The sequence below is a fragment of the Orussus abietinus genome, unplaced genomic scaffold, assembly GCF_000612105.2.
Source record: "Orussus abietinus isolate OABI.00-Male unplaced genomic scaffold, Oabi_2.0 scaffold27, whole genome shotgun sequence".
NCBI lineage: Eukaryota > Metazoa > Arthropoda > Insecta > Hymenoptera > Orussidae > Orussus > Orussus abietinus.
The window spans coordinates 968,492-988,324 of record NW_019394254.1 but is presented as its reverse complement, the minus strand read 5'-3'; the positions used below and the strand labels follow the sequence as shown (position 1 = coordinate 988,324).

Genomic DNA, 19,833 nt, shown 5'->3' with positions numbered 1-19,833 from the left:
TTTGGTACCATTGAAATATATTCCTCTGGTTCAATGAGAAATTTTTCTATCCGAGTAATACCTTGCGAAAAAAAAAAATTCCTTGAACCAAGGAAATAATTACCCGACCAAACATAAATAAGTTGTCAAAATTCCGAAAATAAACGTCCAATTTCAGGGAAATTATCCCTTGAATTTCCGAAGTATTGCTTTGGTACCATTGAAATATATTCCTCTGTTTCAATGAGATTTTTCTATCCGAGTAATATCTTGCGAAAAAAAAAAAATCCTTGAACCAAGGAAATAATTACCCGAGCAAAACATAAATAAGTTGTCTTAAAATTCCGAAAATAAACGTCCAATTTCAGGGAAATTATCCCTTCAATTTCCGAAGTATTGCTTTGGTACCATTGAAATATATTCCTCTGTTTCAATGAGATTTTTCAATCCGAGTAATACCTTGCGAAAAAAAAAAAAAATTCTTTGAATCAAGGAAATAATTACCCGAGCAAAACATAAATAAGTTGTCAAAATTCCGAAAATAAACGTCCAATTTCAGGGAAAATATTCCTTGAATTTCCGAAGTATTGCTTTGGTACCATTGAAATATATTCCTCTGGTTCAATGAGAGATTTTTCTATTTTTTACCTCGAGTTACCGGAAGTACTCCTCGAGTTACTCGACGGCGAAGCACGTGGGGCTCTTCGAGCTCGCGATTGGTCGCGATCGGTCGTATGTACCGCCGTCGAGAAACCGCCCGCTAAGCGAGCCGGCCGGCAGCCCGCTCGTCTCAGTGCACCACCGCGCGTCGAGCGATCCACACCGCTCATCCGAGGATCCACCCGCCTCGAGATCGAATCGTCACCGCTAACCGATATCACTCGGAAAAACATATCAGGGATTTCCCAACCCTCCGGGGTGCCTCGCGAAGAGGACCGCGATCGGCCCAGTGTCGACGTCGGTCACCGGGACCTGGAATTCATTCCAATCCTCCGGATCGAAAACCGACGAGGGAGAAGATGCCCACCGAGGGGGAGACTCCGGGTACCAGGGTCTAGAAGAGGAAAATCCGTTTTTCCGAAGTCGAACCAGGAAAGCACCCCCTGAAGCCGGCCACGCCTCCACCCCAGGTGAGTTGGAACTCTTCCCAACCGGCCACATAAGTGACGATAAATCGTACCAACTAATATATACAGATTTAAGCGATGGGGACACTATTTAACACTACTTCTACCAAAGGTGTCAAAATTCACCTTTTAAAATTTTAACTTGAAATTATTTAGTTTAATAATTTTTTCTCTATTAATGTTTTGACTTTTCGTGTAATAATTGTTAAATTTATTTAGCGGTATCATTTTCATCCAGCTCATCGAAACCTTTTGGTCGAAATAGTGTTAAAAAGAGACTCGATTCAACTGCACAGATTAGATATCGTTGCGATAAAATACGTGCAAACCAGTCTAGGAATTTCATTCTTAATTTTGGGAAGATAACTTTAATTGCACGGATGGAAAAATCGTCGCGATTAATCTGGGCAGATTTAACTCTACGGGTAATAAATCGCTACGATTTGTCGTCGCGGATGTAGCCCCTCTAGGATGTTTGTTTTCGACTCTTTCTTCGAGCGGGAAAGGAAAATCGGGGTAACTCAAATTTTGAAGGAATCCTACTTTTTTTTTTTCTTTTTTCGATCCTATCGACCTCTTCCTCGGATCTTCCTTCGACCTCGACCGGTTTCTCTAATCCTTCTTGGCCGTGTTCGGTGCAAGATCCACATCGACGTCGCCGGTTTCTCTCTCGATGGGAACGAATCGATTCCGCCGATGCACGGGAACTCTCTATGAATAACCAGCGAAACCCGGATCGTTCAAATAGGTCGCCATGAACTTGCCGAAGCGAGCCATCCTTTTCATACCCTGAAAACTGGCAAGGTCAATGATTAAGATCGGTCGAAAAAATGCCAAGAATTGTAAAAAAAAAAGAAAGAAAATGACCCCGCCAGATTTCGACGCCCTATTTTACCTTCGCATTTAATTGTGCCCATAATTATGAAAGTGGTCTAAGTCAAAATTAAAAAAAAAAAATGAGTTTATCAGTTATTTCACGCCATATTATTTCAAACGAAATTAATTCAATGTAATTTCGAAACAAAAAATATATGACGGGCCACTTTCATAATTTTCGCATTTAATTGTGCCCATAATTATGAAAGTGGTCTAAGTCGAAATTAAAAAGAAAATGAGTTTATCAGTTATTTCACGCCATATTATTCCAAACGAAATTAATTCAATGTAATTTCGAAACAAAAAATATATGACTTAGACCACTTTCATAATTATGGGCACAATTAGCTAATAACCATCGAAATCCGGATCGCTGATCGCCAAATATTAAACCAACCAATAATCAAGGAGATTAAAAAAAATTCTCAAAATTGATGAACAATTCATCCTTTATGACGCGGTGCATAATTTCGCCCTCTCGTTAACTTAATTAACAACCATCGAGGCCCGAATCGCGCGGAACGAGCAATAAAAAAAAAAAAGGGAATATACGAAAATCAATATTAAATTTTCCGACATTCCCAGCGGATGCATAATTGAGCCTCTTGATTTTATCGTTTAATTAATTCCGCGCATTGGGTAAAATTCATTGTTAAATTAGTAACCTCGCTGGGGGACGGAAAATCTGTTAAACTGATTGTGTGAAACGCGGAGGGTCCCTGACTTATCGGCAGGATTTATCCTCTGGATCTTTACAATTAGACCGGAACGTTGCGAATGCTCGCCTCGTGTTTGATCGGAAGGATCGATTTGTTCTTTTTCGGAGGCCGACGCGTCTCTAGATCGATATATATCTATACAAACAATTGGACGCAAAGGAAGGATGTCCTTTTTCTCGGGTTCTCTAAACCTCTGCTCCTTCATGCGAATCGTACCAGGACCGGATAACCAGCTGGAGATTGTCCCAACTGGGTCAGCTCTTCCCTCCTCTTCTTTTTGCATGTTTTTTTTTTTCTCCTTCGATTCCTTTAATTCCATCGAAAGTCTATCCGACCCGGGCGTGGCGAGGAAACACGTAAATTATTCCCGGGATACAAGTAAACGCGTATAAATAAGGAAATAAATATTAAAAAAAGCCGGGAAGGAAAATAAAGGAGACGAGTAACCTGAGATTCTGTATTCGGAGGTCCATCTCTCGGGAGTTTATTTATCTCTCCTCATCCCGTGAGATATGGGGAGAAAAAACCATTCCAAGAGACGAGCGAATAGGCAAATAATAAAAAGCAATTTCTTTAAGGATGAATTTTTGCTCTATCGGTTTTTTCTTCTTTTATGCATTTATTTAATTCCGGTGAAATGTCGGGGGAAGATCTGTTGATTAATTCCGGGGTTAACGCGTGTTAATAAACGTACGTTCTTTTATTTTCTTCTTTCTTTCAAACGAATGCAGGAGTAGAGACGAAGAGGAAAAATGGCGGAGGATTTGTATCCTGTCGTTCCTTTTCGTGCGTTTATTTCATCCTTCCCTTCGCCCCGGAAGACATGGGGAGGAATCGCGTAAACAGAGGAAACGAAGTGGGAAGAAAATCCCGGGATTTATTCCCGGGGATTTATTTCTCCTTTTCCTAATCCTTGTATATGTGGGAACGCCTCGGCGTTTTTACAAATAATATAGAAGTCCCTCTTCGGGCCCTAAGCCGCTTTTTTCTTTCGGCTCCCCAGAGATGGGTCCCCATAATAAGTGGAAACTATCCCAAGTGGGTCAGTCGTCTTCTTTCCCATTTTTTTTTTCCCTCTCTTCCTCTCCACCCCAACACCCTTGAACGTCTCTTCGTCTCCTCCTTCGAACACGTCTTTGCACTTTGTCGATGATGTATCGCCTCTCTGGTATCGAATTTGCCGAATTAATATTCAATCGATCCGTCCACTCGAGCCTCCGCTCTTTTTCGCCCGACACGTTGGGTTATTTCCTTCGCGATCCTGCAGGTGGACATTTAAAAAGGTCGGAAAGAAAAACAGCGAGCTCACTTTCCGCGTCCTCCCGTGCGGGTGAAAACTTAAAAGGATTAAAGAAAAATAAGGGAAATATTTTTTGCGACGTCCTGTGCGGGTGAAAATTTAAGAGGATTAAAGAAAAATATTTTTTGCGACGTCCCGTGCGGATGAAAATTGAGAAAGATTGAAGAAAAAAAAAAATAGCGAACTCTCTTTTGCGACGTCCTGTGCGGGTGAGAATTTAAGAGGATTAAAGAAAAATATTTTTTGCGACGTCCCGTGCGGATGAAAATTGAGAAAGATTGAAGAAAAAAAAAAATAGTGAACTCTTTTTTGCGACGTCCTGTACAAGTGAGAATTTAAGAGGATTAAAGAAAAATATTTTTTGCGACGTCCCGTGCGGATGAAAATTGAGAAAGATTGAAGAAGAAAAAAAAAAATAGCGAACTCTCTTTTGCGACGTCCCCTGCGGATGAAAATTTAAAATATGACAAAGAAAAACAAGATAGCGAACTCACTTTTCGACGTCCGGTCCAGGTAAAAATTTGAAGAAAAAAAAGAAAAAGAAGAGGAACAGGGAATTTGCAAGCGTTATAAAACGTCGTGCGCTTTCGTCGCGCGGAACGTTGTAAAAGGACCAGTGCCCGGCTTCTGGGTACTAAAGGGAGATATATAAACCCCATAGGACATCGTGCATTAAGCCCATAACAGACCATACGTGGCGGATGCGGTACCGCGTTTTAAAGCATAAAGTAACTTGCGCGTATTCGGAGGCTCGCGGGAGACGCACTTTGAATATACATCACGCGGGATGTGCGGCTCGTAGGAGAAGATCGTAAAGTTGCATTCGCCGGTGCCGGAAAATTCCACGGGCATGAATATATGTGGGCATTGTTTATTTAAATTATTCAGGAAATACGGTGGAGTGGGGACCGAGGGAGCCCTTGCGGGGAGGTAAATATTCCCCGCTGGTGAAGTACATTCGGTATTATAAAATACCATATGTACGTACATACATCGGTGTACTTAAATTATGTGGTACATACGAGGTGGAGGGATATCCGCGAAAGGATGATGTACGTGGAAAACGGAGGGAGCCCTTAAGGAGGCGCGTATCTTGGCCGAGAGGTCAATATTCCTTAATCGGAGCACTTTGAAAGGGGGGAGCAAAAATTAAGGAAGAGAGAGAGAGAGAGAAAAAAAACAAGGGAAATATGCAAGCAGCGTCGTACGCCGAATTAATAACCGGGGCCCTGTCCCCGGGCTCAATAATTACGCAAAGCGCGCCAATGATCGATCGCCATTGGCCGATATCGATTAATTGATTCGCCGGTCCTCGTACCTTGAGGTCGCTCCCCGGGTTTCCGGATTGACCGAAAGGCGAAAGCCAGTGAGTCTCGAGACCGGGATCGATACTTGCCGGTATGGTAATGATCTAGGCATCGATAGATGAATTTGACTCTAATTCGATACAGGAATGTCGATACAGAGATCGAAACGCCGATCGGGATCGGGCGGTACCGTTTGACTCGTTGACTTTTGATCGAGCGAAATTCACCGCGATCGAACTTTCGCCCCTTCTGGAAATGAAAAGCGATTTATCAATCGGCCTCCCTTTTCGACATTTCGCTCTCGTACCGTGATTACCATTTATTTCGTTTTTCTACGTGTGAAAATTATTTTTATGTATAGATAACGAGGATGCGATGAAATAGAATTTTTAAGAGGCTTGTTTGAACATCGGGAAAGTACGGGCCGGTTAATTCGGGTTCCTTCGGTATTCCGTCGGTTTTTCGTCGGCCACTCGATTTCGACGGTTCCCGGAAGCCGGGGAAAGAGGAGGAAAGGAGAGACCGCCGGGAAAAGAGGAAAGGGAAACGGCTAAAAAGAGGGCCACGGCCCCAAAACTCGCGGCCTATATTAGCTAAGTACCATTACGTATGCAAGCCGGTGGGCCTTCCTTGATCGCGTGTTACGAGATCCATCGGGCTTCGGCGAAACTCGGGAAAGAATGAAAAACTCGCTCCTGGGACGCTCACGATTAATCATTCGGTGATTGCGCCGAACAGGAAAAAAAAAACAACCAGAAGCGGATAAATCGAAACCTGTGATAAGGGCATCCGACAGAGCGTCTTGCGGAAATACCTTTTCTCCGGTTTCCCTTAAACGTACCTTTCACCATTTTCACTTCTTAATCTCTCCTTGAGCTTAAGAAATGAAAATCATACCATAGGTCAAGGAACAAGTTCGCGGGATTTTTTTGTTTTCTTACAATCGTAAGAACTTGTGCCTTAACCTAACTCATCGGGTTCACAATGCTGGGCATGAAACGCGATTCACCTACCTTACCTCGGTCTTTCTCTTTCGTTCGGTCCTCCTCTCTCTCCGGTGTGGTGCGCTCCGCGCGAGTACACCTGCACGTGTGCGCTCTCGGTCGCTCGTCCCGCTTATATACCCCCGGTCACGTGGGCGCGGTCACGTGACGCGAGCCCGGGGACAAGCGAAGCGAAACCGCGGAGCCGCGCAGTCTCGCGGCCCAGCTCCGAGGATAGGGTCGCTGGGAAGAAGAGAGAGCTTTTTCGCGTCCTATTTTCGACAATCCTCGATAGCCTTGTCATATTTAAATGAAATCCTTTTACCTCGCAAACAATACATCCAGATTTATCATTTTATCACGACAACATTCCACTTTAATACGAATACTTTATATTAGGAATATTTAAGTCGTAGAGGGGACGGACGCGCAAGTGCAGGAGACGTCACGAGCGCCGCACCTGTTTCTCTCGGCGACTCGATAATTGCTTCTTCGCACCTGAGAAATTAGCACTCGTCGGGTTAGTTAGGCGTAACATTAACTCCGCACGTGTTTAATTTGGCTGCCGACCAGGGCTGACCTCTTCCCCTCGCCCTTTCTTATTTGAGATTTTTTTTCTTCCAAGGCGCTTCCCTGAAAACGCGAAAAAACCTAAAAAGGAAAACGCTCGGAAAGCGAATTTGAAATCGAGAGTCGATTCCGTCCCCGACGAAGTGCGCTCTTCCTCGAACTCGTTCGAGTCCAATTCGAGACTCTCAGATGAAATCCAGCCGAGGAACGAGTTCCTTTGGTACCATGAAATGTATGAAAGGAACCTTTTCGACGTTTGGAAAACGGACGAGAATGGGAGATATGTGTAAAAAAAGGGACGGTGGAATTCTTCAGGGTCCTCTTCAAGATGACGACGCGCTTCCCCGGCACTTTTTCCAACTAATTTGAACGAAAAATCAATTCCCCATCTCTCATGAAATGTATTAATGAAACGTTTAAAAGGGTAAAAAATGATCCCGGAAGCCAAGGCACCGAAGATATGGATACACCCTTGCCAGGTTCTTCGGCGCCCTTTTCGGGGTCTTCTTCGAGGTGACGCCGCGTTTCCTCGGTACCTCTCGGAGTTTCTGACCAATCCAATGCGCCGATCGAAGTCGGCCGGGATCGTATTGACAGGTCAATGAAGATCGATGCGAACCCAGGCGAACTCGCGGTTCCCCAGCCGGGCGGACCAATGGCGACGTGGGAACCGCTTTGGAGAACGGACCGACGCCCGAAGCGTCGTCTACCGTTACCACTCGTCTCCTTGTACTCTCCGATCGCACACGTACATGCGAACTCGCCCCAAGGGGAGAAGCAACGGCTCGATTTTCGGCATTGTCCGGTTGAACCCGATTCCAAGGCGCCCGAGAGTTCAGCACCTGAAGAGAACCGTCGAGCAAGAGAGGAGCTTGGAAAATCGCTGGAAAAAAGCGAGGCTGGGAAAATCGTCGCAAGCCGAAAAGAAAAAACAGCTCAGGAAATCGTCGCTAAACAAAAATTTCAGAAGAGAATTAAAAAGAAAAATATATATTAAACGATACCGAAGGAATAAGTCGAGCAAGAGAGGAGCTTGGAAAATCGCTGAAAAAAGCGAAGCTGGGAAAATCGTCGCAAGTCGAAAAGAAAAAACAGCTCAGGAAATCGTCGCTAAACAAAAATTTCAGAAGAGAATTAAAAAGAAAAATATATATTAAACGATACCGAAGGAATAAGTCGAGCAAGAGAGGAGCTTGGAAAATCACAGAAAAAAAGCGAAGCTGGGAAAATCGTCGCAAGCCGAAAAGAAAAAACAGCTCAGAAAATCGTCGCTAAACAAGAAATTCAGAAAAGAATTAAAAAGAAAAATATATATTAAACGATACCGAAGGAATAAGTCGAGCAAGAGAGGAGCTTGGAAAATCGCTGAAAAAAGCGAAGCTGGGAAAATCGTCGCAAGTCGAAAAGAAAAAACAGCTCAGGAAATCGTCGCTAAACAAAAATTTCAGAAGAGAATTAAAAAGAAAAATATATATTAAACGATACCGAAGGAATAAGTCGAGCAAGAGAGGAGCTTGGAAAATCACAGAAAACAAGCGAAGCTGGGAAAATCGTCGCAAGTCGAAAAGAAAAAACAGCTCAGGAAATCGTCGCTAAACAAAAATTTCAGAAGAGAATTAAAAAGAAAAATATATATCAAACGATACCGAAGGAATAAGTCCACTTTTAATTTTTACGGATTTCTTCCCAGGGTAGGGGGAGTGAGGGGAGTTCCTGATTTTCGAGAAAGAAATGGATATTTATTTATGTCAATTTTTCCCGCGGCGTGGAGGGTCTTTTCGAGGGGTGTCTGTTAAGGCGGACGAAAGTAAGTCATAGATCGTTTGGCGTGGCGATACGTCGACGACCCGATGAAAAGGCTTCGTGTCACGGTTACGAGATGCGGTGAAAGTACCGTCCTCGCCCATTCCGGGTTTCCGGGGAACTCGCGAAGAGGTCCGAGAGGTGACCACTCGAATCTTGGACGAAGCGTTTGGACGGTCGATTGCACGTGCCTCTTAAATATCCTCGGAGCCGTTCAATCCCGAGTCACGGTTCCTAAATCGAAAATCGGGGATTTTTGAGAAAGCCAAATGGGATCCGGAAGCCGAAGACCAGGCGTGAAAGGGTTGACGAAGAAGTCGTCGAAAGGGTTCCTGAAAAAGTTTTCCTGATTTATTTTTTTTTTCTTGAACTTTCCTGTACTTTCGTTTGAATTTCCTGAATCTTCCCGAGTCTCTTGGAAAATCGAATTTTTCCATCGGGAAGGAGGGGCTCGGAAGCTGAAGAGCTCCCTGAAGGGCCTGACGAAGGGGTCCGGGGGTCGTCTCGGAGACCTGGAAACCCGGAGGAGCCCTGACCTAGGACATCTCGACTTCTCGTTCGCCATCGAGTACTTACCCGACGAGAGCCCTCGGGCTTCCCCGGAACGGCGAGAAATCACGTACCCACGAATAAGCTCGGTCCGCACCTGCAAGTACTTCTCATTGTCCGAGGGAAAGAGGATGGGGACAATACGTGAAAGTACCATCAAGGGCCGCGACTTGGGACCGTGGGAACGCGTCTCCTCCGACCCCTCGGAGCAAAATTCCTCCTTCATACCTCGATTTTTTTACTCGATCATTTCTCTTTAAGAATTTCCTGAGGGCAGGTGAAGGTCCAAGGAAATTATTAATTTCTTTACTCAATTATTCAACGCAACTCCTTCCCCTCGGAGCAAAATTCCTCCTTCGTACCTCGATCGCCAGAAAAATCTCAACATTTTTCAACAAAACATTTTTTTGAGAATTTCCTGAGCGTCGGTGAGGCTCGCACAAAATTTATTTATTTTTCAGAAAGACTCGCGAAGTCCATTGTTTTTTTTTTTCTGTTAGGAAAATATCTCTCTCCTGGTTCCAAAATTCGGATGTCTCGAGGGATTTGATTTTTTAATCCGCTGGCTTTTATCCTTGCAGAAGAGATGAGGACGGGAAGGGCCAACCTGGCCAGGTGGCTGTTCCTCCTGGGATCGCTCCTCCTCTTGCCCTGCCAGATCGCCTCGTCGTCCTTCGAGAATAAAACAGGTGAGTCCGGCAATTAGTCTCGCCATTAAAATTAACCGAGCGCCGTATTCGGCGCTCTTTCTCCTCTCTTTCCTCCCGGTCTTTTCTTTCTACCTGGGCGTTTACCTTGGTGAAAATTACGCGGATATATCGTCCATCGGGACGGGACATTTTGGCGCGAATCGCTTTTAAAGACCTGCCGACGGGTCGTAAAATCCCGCGAAATAGCCTCAGGATACCTCGAAGATAAAAAAGATAAAAAAAAAGAGCTCCGGAAGAAAGAAACTTTTCCCTCGATTAATCCCGCTTTTCCTTTTTTACCTTTTACGGACTCTCGAGATATATTTTCTCCGTTCACTTCGGCCCAATAAAATGATGAATTCCTTTCGCGAGATGTAATTAAAATCCAGCAGACCTTGATTTTTAATTTTTATTCACTTTTACATTTAACGTTAATAATATCCGTTTACTCGACATCGAAATCAGCCTCGGAGCGTCCAGAGACTCCGTTAGAATTAATCCTGGGAGATTAATCCCTTTCACAAAAAAGGAAAGAAAGAAAAAGACACAAACAGGACTTAAGGAAGATTTATTGCCCGAAATCCGTAATTATTTACGAGAAATAAATCGGAATTTTATAAGACGTCAATGGCGAATTATCGCTCTTGGGTCGCCATTTTATTCGAATCCTTCTCCTTTTTTGAGGGATTCTTTTGTAATATTCTCGAATATTAGGAATGAGATTGAAACAGGGTATCGGAATATTTTAAACCCCAGGTGTGTTTACACCTGTTCTTGTTATTTTCGAATCAGTCCCTCGTTAGCGCCGAAAAATCTGATTAGTCGTACCTAATCGATTTCCCACCTTTGACAAGTGTGCAATCGGGCCTTTCTGTGTGTGTAAGGGTCAGTAGGTCAGCTCGGTACTCGAGGTAATGTTAACACACATTTTGTTGCATTGACAAATCCCCTCCGCGTGAATTAACAATATTTCCAGCTCTCTTGGTGGAGGAAAGAGGAAGTCAAAATGGCCGTCCTTCCTTTGTCGGGATAATCATGGGAAATTGAAGGACAGGGAATTGCACGATGGAGTTACCGAGGTCGAAAGTGTCGAGTCAAACGGGGAATTAATTAGTTTGCATTAACTGCGATTTTCCATGGACCTCTTCGTCTCCGGGATATGCTGAAGAGTCAGCAAAGGATAATCCTAATGACCATTTAAAAGCAACACTCGACTCCTCTCTCGACTCTAATGAATCGAGAAAGAGAATGACTCGTCAAACACAATTTCTGCTCGACCGAGACGTACACGCCGTTTCTCGCAATTGCTCCCGCAATTACCTAGGCAATTACTTTGCCGAGTACACCTGGGAAGGCTAATGTTTGCTCACGCTTCCCTGATTAAGCGATTTTCATTTTTCTCATAGTGTGATAATTGATAACAAATTTTTTTTCTTTTTTTTTTTCTACCAGATTACGAGTACGTGCATCTACGAGACTCTGTATTAATGATGAGTTCATTTGTTCATATTAAGGACATACGCAATGTAGTTTTTTTATACGTGGAAAATTTTCATACCTTGGGTTCGGGTAATTAATGTCGGATTAATGGTTATTACGTAAGGAAATTATCGCGAAATGATGATTACTCGAAAGGGTCCGCACTCGAATTACCGGGCGCAATGATCGGGGTGCAAATCGGCGTGTTTCAATTAAGCCGAGCCTCGATTTGGATTTACCGGTAATTGCCGGGGTAAGGTCGCAATTGCAGCTGCGCAAATCGAGTCGCCTCGGTACGTTTTCCCGTAATGGCTTGCAATGACCCTCATTCGTGAATACAATGGAGAAGCTGCGGAGCCTTCTACGGGAAATCGGTGGCATGCATTTCCGGGCCATTTGCGATATTAATTGCATGCAAATACGATTACTATACCTGGCGGGTTTCTCCTAGGTTCTAAAGTCCCGCGTGTAATGGACAAGATGCATATGGAAATTTGCATATGCATCTTGCATCGAGAAAAAACTCTAGAAAAATAGAAAATCCGTTCGACACTTCTCAGAGAAATGCATAAAATTTCGTTCCTACCGGGAAAATAATTGCAAAGTACTTCCAATCGCACATAAATCGTGAAAAAAAAAGGGCTAAAGGTAAATATGAATTTACAGCGTTGAACAAAACACTATTATCACTAATATATTCATGAACATAATTCCTGGAGTCCCGGTGAATTGTTGCGAAATTAATATTGTTCCCGACACGAACGTTGAAAAATACTTTGCTGGCTGGATTTCCATTTTCTTTTTTTTTTTTTATTAATTCGGAAGGAAGTGGAATTTTTTTTTTTTTACCATCGCCGTAAATTATTTTTTCTGTCCGTAGGTCCGAACGAGAGCAGACCTCGAATATTCTCGCCGAGGATGGACTACGACGAGTGGACCCCCCTAGGTCGAGGGGACCCCCTGAAGAACGACCCCACCTTCGACTATGTCCCCCCTGTCCTGGACAGGGTCCAGTATTGGCTGGACTCGCACACGACGGAGCCTTCCTCGAAACGCGACATCCTGATCCTGGGAGTGACGGCGAAAAAAACTAGCCCGAAGATCCCCGACCAGTTCCTGAAATTCGTTGACGGGCCAAAGTTCACCAGGAACCAGGAACCGTACAGAAGCGAGCCGGTATTGCTGAGGAACGAGTACACCGGAAGTGGAGGCGCGGAACCGCCGAAACCTCTGAGGAGCACCAGCTTCAGGAACGGAGTGCAGGTAAGGATAATGTATTATTAATATTAACGTCACGACGAGTATTCCAGATTTGTCCACCTGAATTTGAAGGCCAAGAGAGGCCTTCCCGCCCAAGAATTTAATTTCTTTCTAATTCGTTCTTGAAATATTTTTTATTAATTTTCGGTGAAAATAAATTCCACGAGAGGAGGGACCTTCTTCAGGGCCTTCTCGTTCAGGTGGAAAAAATCTCAAACGATTCGGTGCACCCGGTTCGGAGAAAAGTTCCACCTCCACCGCGGACTTTGATTTTTCCGAATGAGAAATAAATAATGATATCGATGGTTCTGTGGTATCGGTTCGTCCACAGGTGCAGGACTTCCGGAACCAGAACCGAATTCAGCCGGTGCCTGCGAGCTATTTCCCGAGTCCGTTTTACAGCCACAAATCGCGACCATACACGATGATGATGCCGCCGCCGATGGTGCCGAAGCCCCTGGAGAACCAGGTCTTCGGGTCGCAGCATCAGCACCGATTCGGCACCCAGACCGAGGAAGGACCCGTTCTCCAAGTTCTCCAGGAGACGCCGTCCTACCAGGCGCAGGAGAACACCTTTGCGAGGCCTCAAGGCCATTCGAAGCCGGCGACGACCCCGAAGAGCGTCCTACCCCAGGTGGCGTTCTCCACCCAGGTGGGCCTCACCTCGGAACCGTCGACACCTTCCGTCCTCTTCGAGAAATCGAATTTAATTTACCAGTCGACACAGACCTTCTCCGGCAGCGGCTGGTCGGACCCTTCTTCAGGGACCACTTCGTCGTCGGACATCGACCACTTCTCCTGGGAGGCTGGGAAAAGGGACCAATCCGATCACCACGTGGCCGCCTCGTCGAGCCACGAGGTGGTCGTAGGCCAGAACGCGAATATCATTGTCGACGGTGGAGGCATGGATAACGAAGAGGTGGTCCTGGGGCAGAAAGAGGGAGACACGAAGGAGGAGGAGGATGCTACCACCCAGAAACCAGAAAACCAAGCTGGAACGAAGATGCACATTGTCATGGCGAATACTCCGGCGATGGAGATGGAGGAACAGAAGCTGAAGAGGGGGCCGGTCGCGCTGGTCATGGCTGCGAACTACTCCACCTCGGAGAGACCCGTGGAGATGACTTTGACTACTACCTTGAAGAATGGTGACATGGGGTTGGATGGGGCGATGACGATCAGGGAGCAGACCACGAGTCAGGGAGGGTTGGTGGAGGGGTCTTCTGGGGGAAGGAACCCTGCGAGACCCATGATGGGGGGGTTGAATGGGGTCTTCCCAGCCAGTGGAAGGAGGCCTGGAGGGTCGAATCCTCAGGGTCCCCATCAGTTTCCCCATCAGGGTTCTCATGGGATGAACCGTCTGCCTGGACAAACCATGAACATCAGGCCCAGCAATGTGCCCAATCACATGGGCTTCAGGGTCCCGTCTTCAGGGATGTCCCACATGGCTGCCCATTTGGGCCATGGGCATGGTGGGGCTCAGAATCACCAGCAGATGATGGGGTCTCAGACCCCTGCGCCATTTGGAGGTCTTTCCATGCCTCCCTCGATGGTTCCCTCGATGATTCCCTCCATGGTCCTACACCCTGAGGCCATGGGTCAGGCCCTTCGCCCAGGACCATCTCAAGGTTTCCTGGATTCCATAGAGGTCCCTACCCCCTCCACGAGTCACCACATGGTTTCCGGTACCTTGTCCACCCCGCAAAGTATGGATCACCCCAGGACGCCTTCCCCCTTGGTGCAAATCCTGAAGGAAGACGGGCCGACCATGAAGGGACCCACTTCGCTTGCTCCTCCACTACCCACCACGACGGTTCCCAGTTTGACCACGGATCCCATCTTCTCCCATTACAAACAGCCAGCAAAACCCATTCGGGGACCCATGTACCTTATCATCCAGGGCCACTCTAAAGTCAAGACCTACAAACCCTCCGTGAACAGGCATGGGGTTCCCGTGGAGAACAACGAGATCCCGGAGAACACCACCGAGAGGCGGCTCTCGAAGATCGAACAGCTGATCCTCGAGAACACCAGGGGATCCTCCAGAGGTTCCTCTACTAGGAAACCGGAAGTCCTTGAAAAGAAGCGACAGGAGGCCAGGGGGAAACAGGGCAACCTCCTGAACCTGGTGGAGAACGGACTCGCGGCATTCATCCTGGCGCCTCCACCTGCGACGGAAGAGGAACGCCAATCAAACTCTGTCACCACGGTAGAGATCAATAATTAAGGGAATCGATGGAATAGGTAACCTTTTAATTTTTACTAGACTCCCGAAATTTTCCAAAAATATCTTATCAGGTGGTGGCTTTTTTAAAATCGAGGCGATCTTGAATTATCACCTCCAGTCTTCACCTGTTAATCGATCACCAGTGCCAATCGAATCCGGTCATCACTGTAGAGATCGACAATTTAGGGATCGATAAGATAGATAACTCGTCTTGTTAGTAGACTTTCGGAAAATTCCTCAAAAAATCTAGAACTTTTTTTTTTCAAATAAATCCAACATTAAAATGTCACCTCCACTTTTGACCTCGTAAGGGATTAGGAGCGCCAATCAAATCACTTTTAGGAGTCCAAGGTATTATCCAATCTTGTTATGACTTATAAATAAATGTCTCTTTTATCGAGTTTCAATTTCATGTAGAGAGGCTCTTCGTATATTTTATTTATATTAAATTTCTCTTTTGGTATTTTCAACCTGATTGCGTCTTCAGGGGTTCCCGAGGATCCAGGTTGATGTAGATAAGAATTTTATTAACTTTCGCGGTTAATTGTTATAGTCTTGTTATTTAATGTATCCCTAGGTACGTATCCGGAAATTATTTGATTTTTTAAGTATTCTAATTTATTCCACGAGTCGCTCTTCGGGACGATATGAAATTCCCGGAAATGGCAAAAATTTCCGCTTCGCGTTTTCGGGTGCTCGATTTACACGCGGTAATTAATTATCTGCCTGTTATCGCTAATACACCCGTTGTTTAATTACGGTATGATCGTTTTTAATAACTCTTCGTTGTAAGATATTTCTTATCGATACTCTTACTTGGATTTCATTCAAGGCGATTGAGTCACTTCAATTATTTATAATATTCCCGAGCTAGTGGCATAGCTCGCGTTAAATTGGTAATTACTTAAGAGTACTCCGCGGATTATTGAGAAGATATTAATTACGATAAATCCCAGGGAGGAGCGCAATTGATTATAATATAAAGTGATCGACGTGTGGCTCACTAACACTAGTCTTACGCATATCAGTTACCAAACATATCGCATATGTGCTAACAATCAAATATATCGCGCTGCAATTACATTATACATAGGAGTACATAGGCCCCCGTAAAAATTGTATTTACATAGACTTACGCCCCCCTTCCCCCTTCGTACACCTAAGTCCACCTCACGCGTTTATACATACTTTTATATACTTTTCCTCATACCCACATATCTCTTTTCTTCACATTTTCGTTACATATAGTTACATATAGTGGAGCACATACACGCATATAGTTAAGTCGCGATTATGTTCTATGACGTTCGTACCTGACGGTCATGTTACGCTGATTGTTCTATTTATTAAATAAACTATCGTACTATTTATGGTCGATCGTAGCAAGGAAAGAGATAATCACTCTGCAATGACCATCTCCCCCCCCCCCCCATTCCGTCATTTTTATTTCCAGAAATTGATTTATCAATCGATCGGGTTTACCGGAAGGAAATGCATTACAGGAGTTTATCCGTTTAAAAAAAATCCAGTTCGAGGTAAAAATCGGCAAATCGATAAGAAAGTGGAGTTCTTATCGGTAATGACCATTTTAGTCGGGCGCATCTTTGGGATATGTACGGAATATCTTTGTAATATCTTCGGTGCATCTCCGATGCATAAGGACCGGCCGGCCGGTTTTCGGACCCCTTTATTTATATGTATATATTTTTTTTCTTCGGCATGAATCGACGGGTCTCGTTTCGAGATTGATTCGGCCGATCCTTGAGGCCCCCGAGAGGAATCCCGTGTCTCGGAACGAGCTTACCGATCTTCTTATCGCACATTAATGACCGCTAATGTCGCCCCGCGATTCTCCCTTGAGGATCTCTCGGCCGATCCGGCCTCGGGCGAAATCGCGACGGAGTTAGTCGGCTCTCATAAATATTTAACGCCGGCCTACTTCGGAATATGGGTAAACTGGAAGGCTTTACGATCCCTCGTATATTATACGTAGCCGAATACGAGCCGACCGGGTGGCTCCGAATGAATATTATATTTGCCGAGGAGATGCACCGCGACCAGGTGGCTAGACCGGGGAGATGCATTCCCGATGCACGTTGCACTTGCCCCAACCTAGGTATCAGGTTCTCTGGAAAATGTAAGCTATTAAAAAAAAAATATATTCATGCACCTTTAGTACATAAGGTTGCAGTGACAATTATAAATTTGACGTCTCAACGGTGAATTACCGTACATTTATCATGAGATTCCAAGTGAATTAACAATTTCATACCGGCGCGTTGTAATTCCGTGAAAATTATAAATTTATTCCAGAGCGATTTGTTACGCGTTCTTTGGAAATTCTTTTATACGAGTCTCTAAATTCGCGATCGTTTACGTGAGTTTATTTTTAAAGAACGGGACGATTATAAAATCAATTCTAACCCGTAGATACCCCGCGAAAGGAACGGGTTTGCTTCCGGACAGCCGCGGCATTAATTTCCCTGCCATTCTGGATCACGGCCCGGGCGACTTTTACATACCAACGACCTCGTTTTCGATTTCCTCCCCAGGGCCGGTCAAATCTAACGCCCATCGCCGAAAGTAATCCTCCATAATCAAGAATTGCCCCCTCGACGGGAATTCCCGGGATTTATCGGACGCCCGGGATTTCCGCGATCGGGAAGAAAAAGAAAAAAAAAATAGAAACATTCCTCGGCCCAATAAGAATCGATCTCCTCGAGGAAGTCGTACCAGAAACGTCAGTCATCCGATCAAGGCTGTCACCGAGGGCCAAACAAATGTTTCATTGTTCGCCGCGGCATTTAATTGCGAGCGAATTTTCGGAGGGATCGAGAGAGGGGGGGAAGGGAAAGAGGAGCGCATCGAAAGGAACGAATTTAAGGTTAACTTATGGCGTAATTTAGTTTCAATGTCGGCGGCATAAATCTCCCGAAGCGGACAGGGCAGATTCGGTGGTGGTGGGAGGGGGGAGGGGGGAGGGGAAGAAAAAGAGGAACGGACCGCAGGGAAGGAGGAAGAGAAAGAGAGAGAAAAACCTATGGGGAAGTGCAGATCGGAGAAAGAGGATGCTGGATCACCGCAGATCGGAGAACGAGCTGGACCTGCGTTCCCTCTTCCTTGGTCCCCCCTGGTCCCCCCCTGGTCCCTCCTCGTCCCCTTCCCCCCGGACGAGAAAAAACTCGGCGAAACAAAGTTGCGACCGGGAGGGTCCTACACCGGTATCTCGTTTCTCTGGGCCCCTCCTGGTGGGGCCCAGCATCCCGATCTTAAATGCCATCTCGTTTCTTTGCCGCCGCCATTTTGGAGAACCGGCCGTCTCTGATGGACGCGAGGGTCTCTTCGAGGTCCCGAAAAAGGAGTCGAGGATTTTTCGGGGACGGGGATTCGCCCGGTCGATTAATTCGGAGGGGTTAATGGTTCCTCAAGATTGGACCTCCTCTCTCTCTTTTTTTTTTTTTTTTAAAAAGACGATTTTTTTTTTTTTTCTCGGACCCGAGAGAGGATTTTGTATTAATCCCAGCTAACTTTTGTCTTTCCATTTTCTCGCGTTATCCTTCGTGGGAAGCTTTGCGGATTTTACACGATGCCGGAGAAGTGACGGAATTAAATATTGACTCGTTCTTTGGGATAATTGGATTCTGGGTCGAGGGGATTTTTTGGGCTTTTTTTTTTGGGTGGCACGTATGCATTTTTCGGAAATCTTGCTCGAGACGCATGTCGGGGATTGCGTTTCGGAGGAGAAATAACGGTCTTAAATACTGCCTCGTTTCGCCAGGAACGAGGAGCCACTCCCGGCCGCCATTATGGAGAACCGGCCAACCTGGCGCGATACAATGACGGACCTAATGACGCGCGGTAGCCGTTCGTTGACGTTTACGAGCAAACCGAACTGCGCTTTTGACAATTATTTCCCATCGCGTGTCTCGTCCCTCCTCGGCGCACTCCTCTTCCTCTCTCTTTCTCTCTCTCTCTCTCTCTGAACGCCGGAAGTTCGGAGATAAATTTCGAAATTACTCGTCCCTTGAGAATGATCAGACTTTTATGTACTTCTCTTTTACAATAAGATAAAGAGCGAAGACTCACGCCGATTTTTAGTGATTAAGACGGGTCTTTTATTATCATGAAATGGCAACGTTTCGGGATTTTCTCTTATCGCACCTTGCCTGGTTTCGGCGTTTAAGAGGCGCTTCTCTTATCAGGAGATTTTGATTCTCGTGCATCGTCTTGAAGCCTCCTTTATCACTTCTGGGATAATTCGCTACTTCAAATTTCTAATTGATTTCCCATAGAAAATTCGCCCGAAATTGCCGCGGCGAAGATTTACGGCGATTTTTGGTAATTAAAATGGGTCTTTTATTATCATGAAATGGCAACGTTTCGGGATTTTCTCTTATCGCACGTTACCTGGTTTCGGCGTTTAAGAGGCGCTTCTCCTATCAGGAGATTTCGATTCTCGCGCATCGTCTTGAAGCTTCCTTTATCACTTCTGGGATAATTCGCTACTTCAAATTTCTAATTGATTTCCCATAGAAAATTCGCCCGGAATTCCCGCGGGAAGGTGCTAAATCGAGCTCGCGTTATATTCGTTTCTAGGCGACGCGAGCAAGAAGCGGTCGGTCCATTCGCGGATGCTGTGGATGAGAAAACGCTGAATGGCTCGCGGATGCGATTTATCCTGTTATACGAAGTGGCTGTAAACTCGCTGAGCAGGTGAAGCCCGAAAATCTGCCGAAATCTTCCCTTCTACGAGTAAAAATCAGTAAAGAAAAAGGGAAAGGCAGGGAACGATTGCATTTCAGTATCTTCTCCAGGAGCCCGTCAATTTTCAGATCTCAGGTATGATCGATCTCTCATTAATTACCCCGCCATTAGGACGACATATTACCGAGGCTAGTTCGGATTTTGATTAATTGTCTCTAGACTGCCTCCATTAATTCGGCCCTCCTTCTCTCCGATGCGAAG

General features: G+C 45.4%; 1 protein-coding gene across 1 annotated transcript; it reads left to right on the top strand.

Moving 5' to 3' along the window:
- Positions 1 to 805: 805 nt before the first annotated feature.
- On the top strand, positions 806 to 15,188 carry LOC105694759. Its single transcript, XM_012415706.1, has 4 exons — positions 806 to 1,109; positions 9,795 to 9,902; positions 12,262 to 12,644; positions 12,973 to 15,188. The coding sequence occupies exons 2-4, from the start codon at positions 9,800 to 9,802 to the stop codon at positions 14,866 to 14,868; spliced, it is 2,382 nt and encodes a 793-aa protein (XP_012271129.1). The 5' UTR covers positions 806 to 1,109; positions 9,795 to 9,799; the 3' UTR covers positions 14,869 to 15,188.
- The last annotated feature ends 4,645 nt before the right edge of the window (positions 15,189 to 19,833 follow it).

Excerpts from the sequence above, each read along its gene's own strand:
- LOC105694759 (XM_012415706.1), top strand. The coding sequence starts at position 9,800 with ATGAGGACGGGAAGGGCCAACCTGGCCAGGTGGCTGTTCCTCCTGGGA. Across the intron at positions 9,903-12,261 it reads GTCCTTCGAGAATAAAACAG|GTCCGAACGAGAGCAGACCT; the intron begins GTGAGTCCGGCA and ends TTCTGTCCGTAG. Across the intron at positions 12,645-12,972 it reads GCTTCAGGAACGGAGTGCAG|GTGCAGGACTTCCGGAACCA; the intron begins GTAAGGATAATG and ends GTTCGTCCACAG.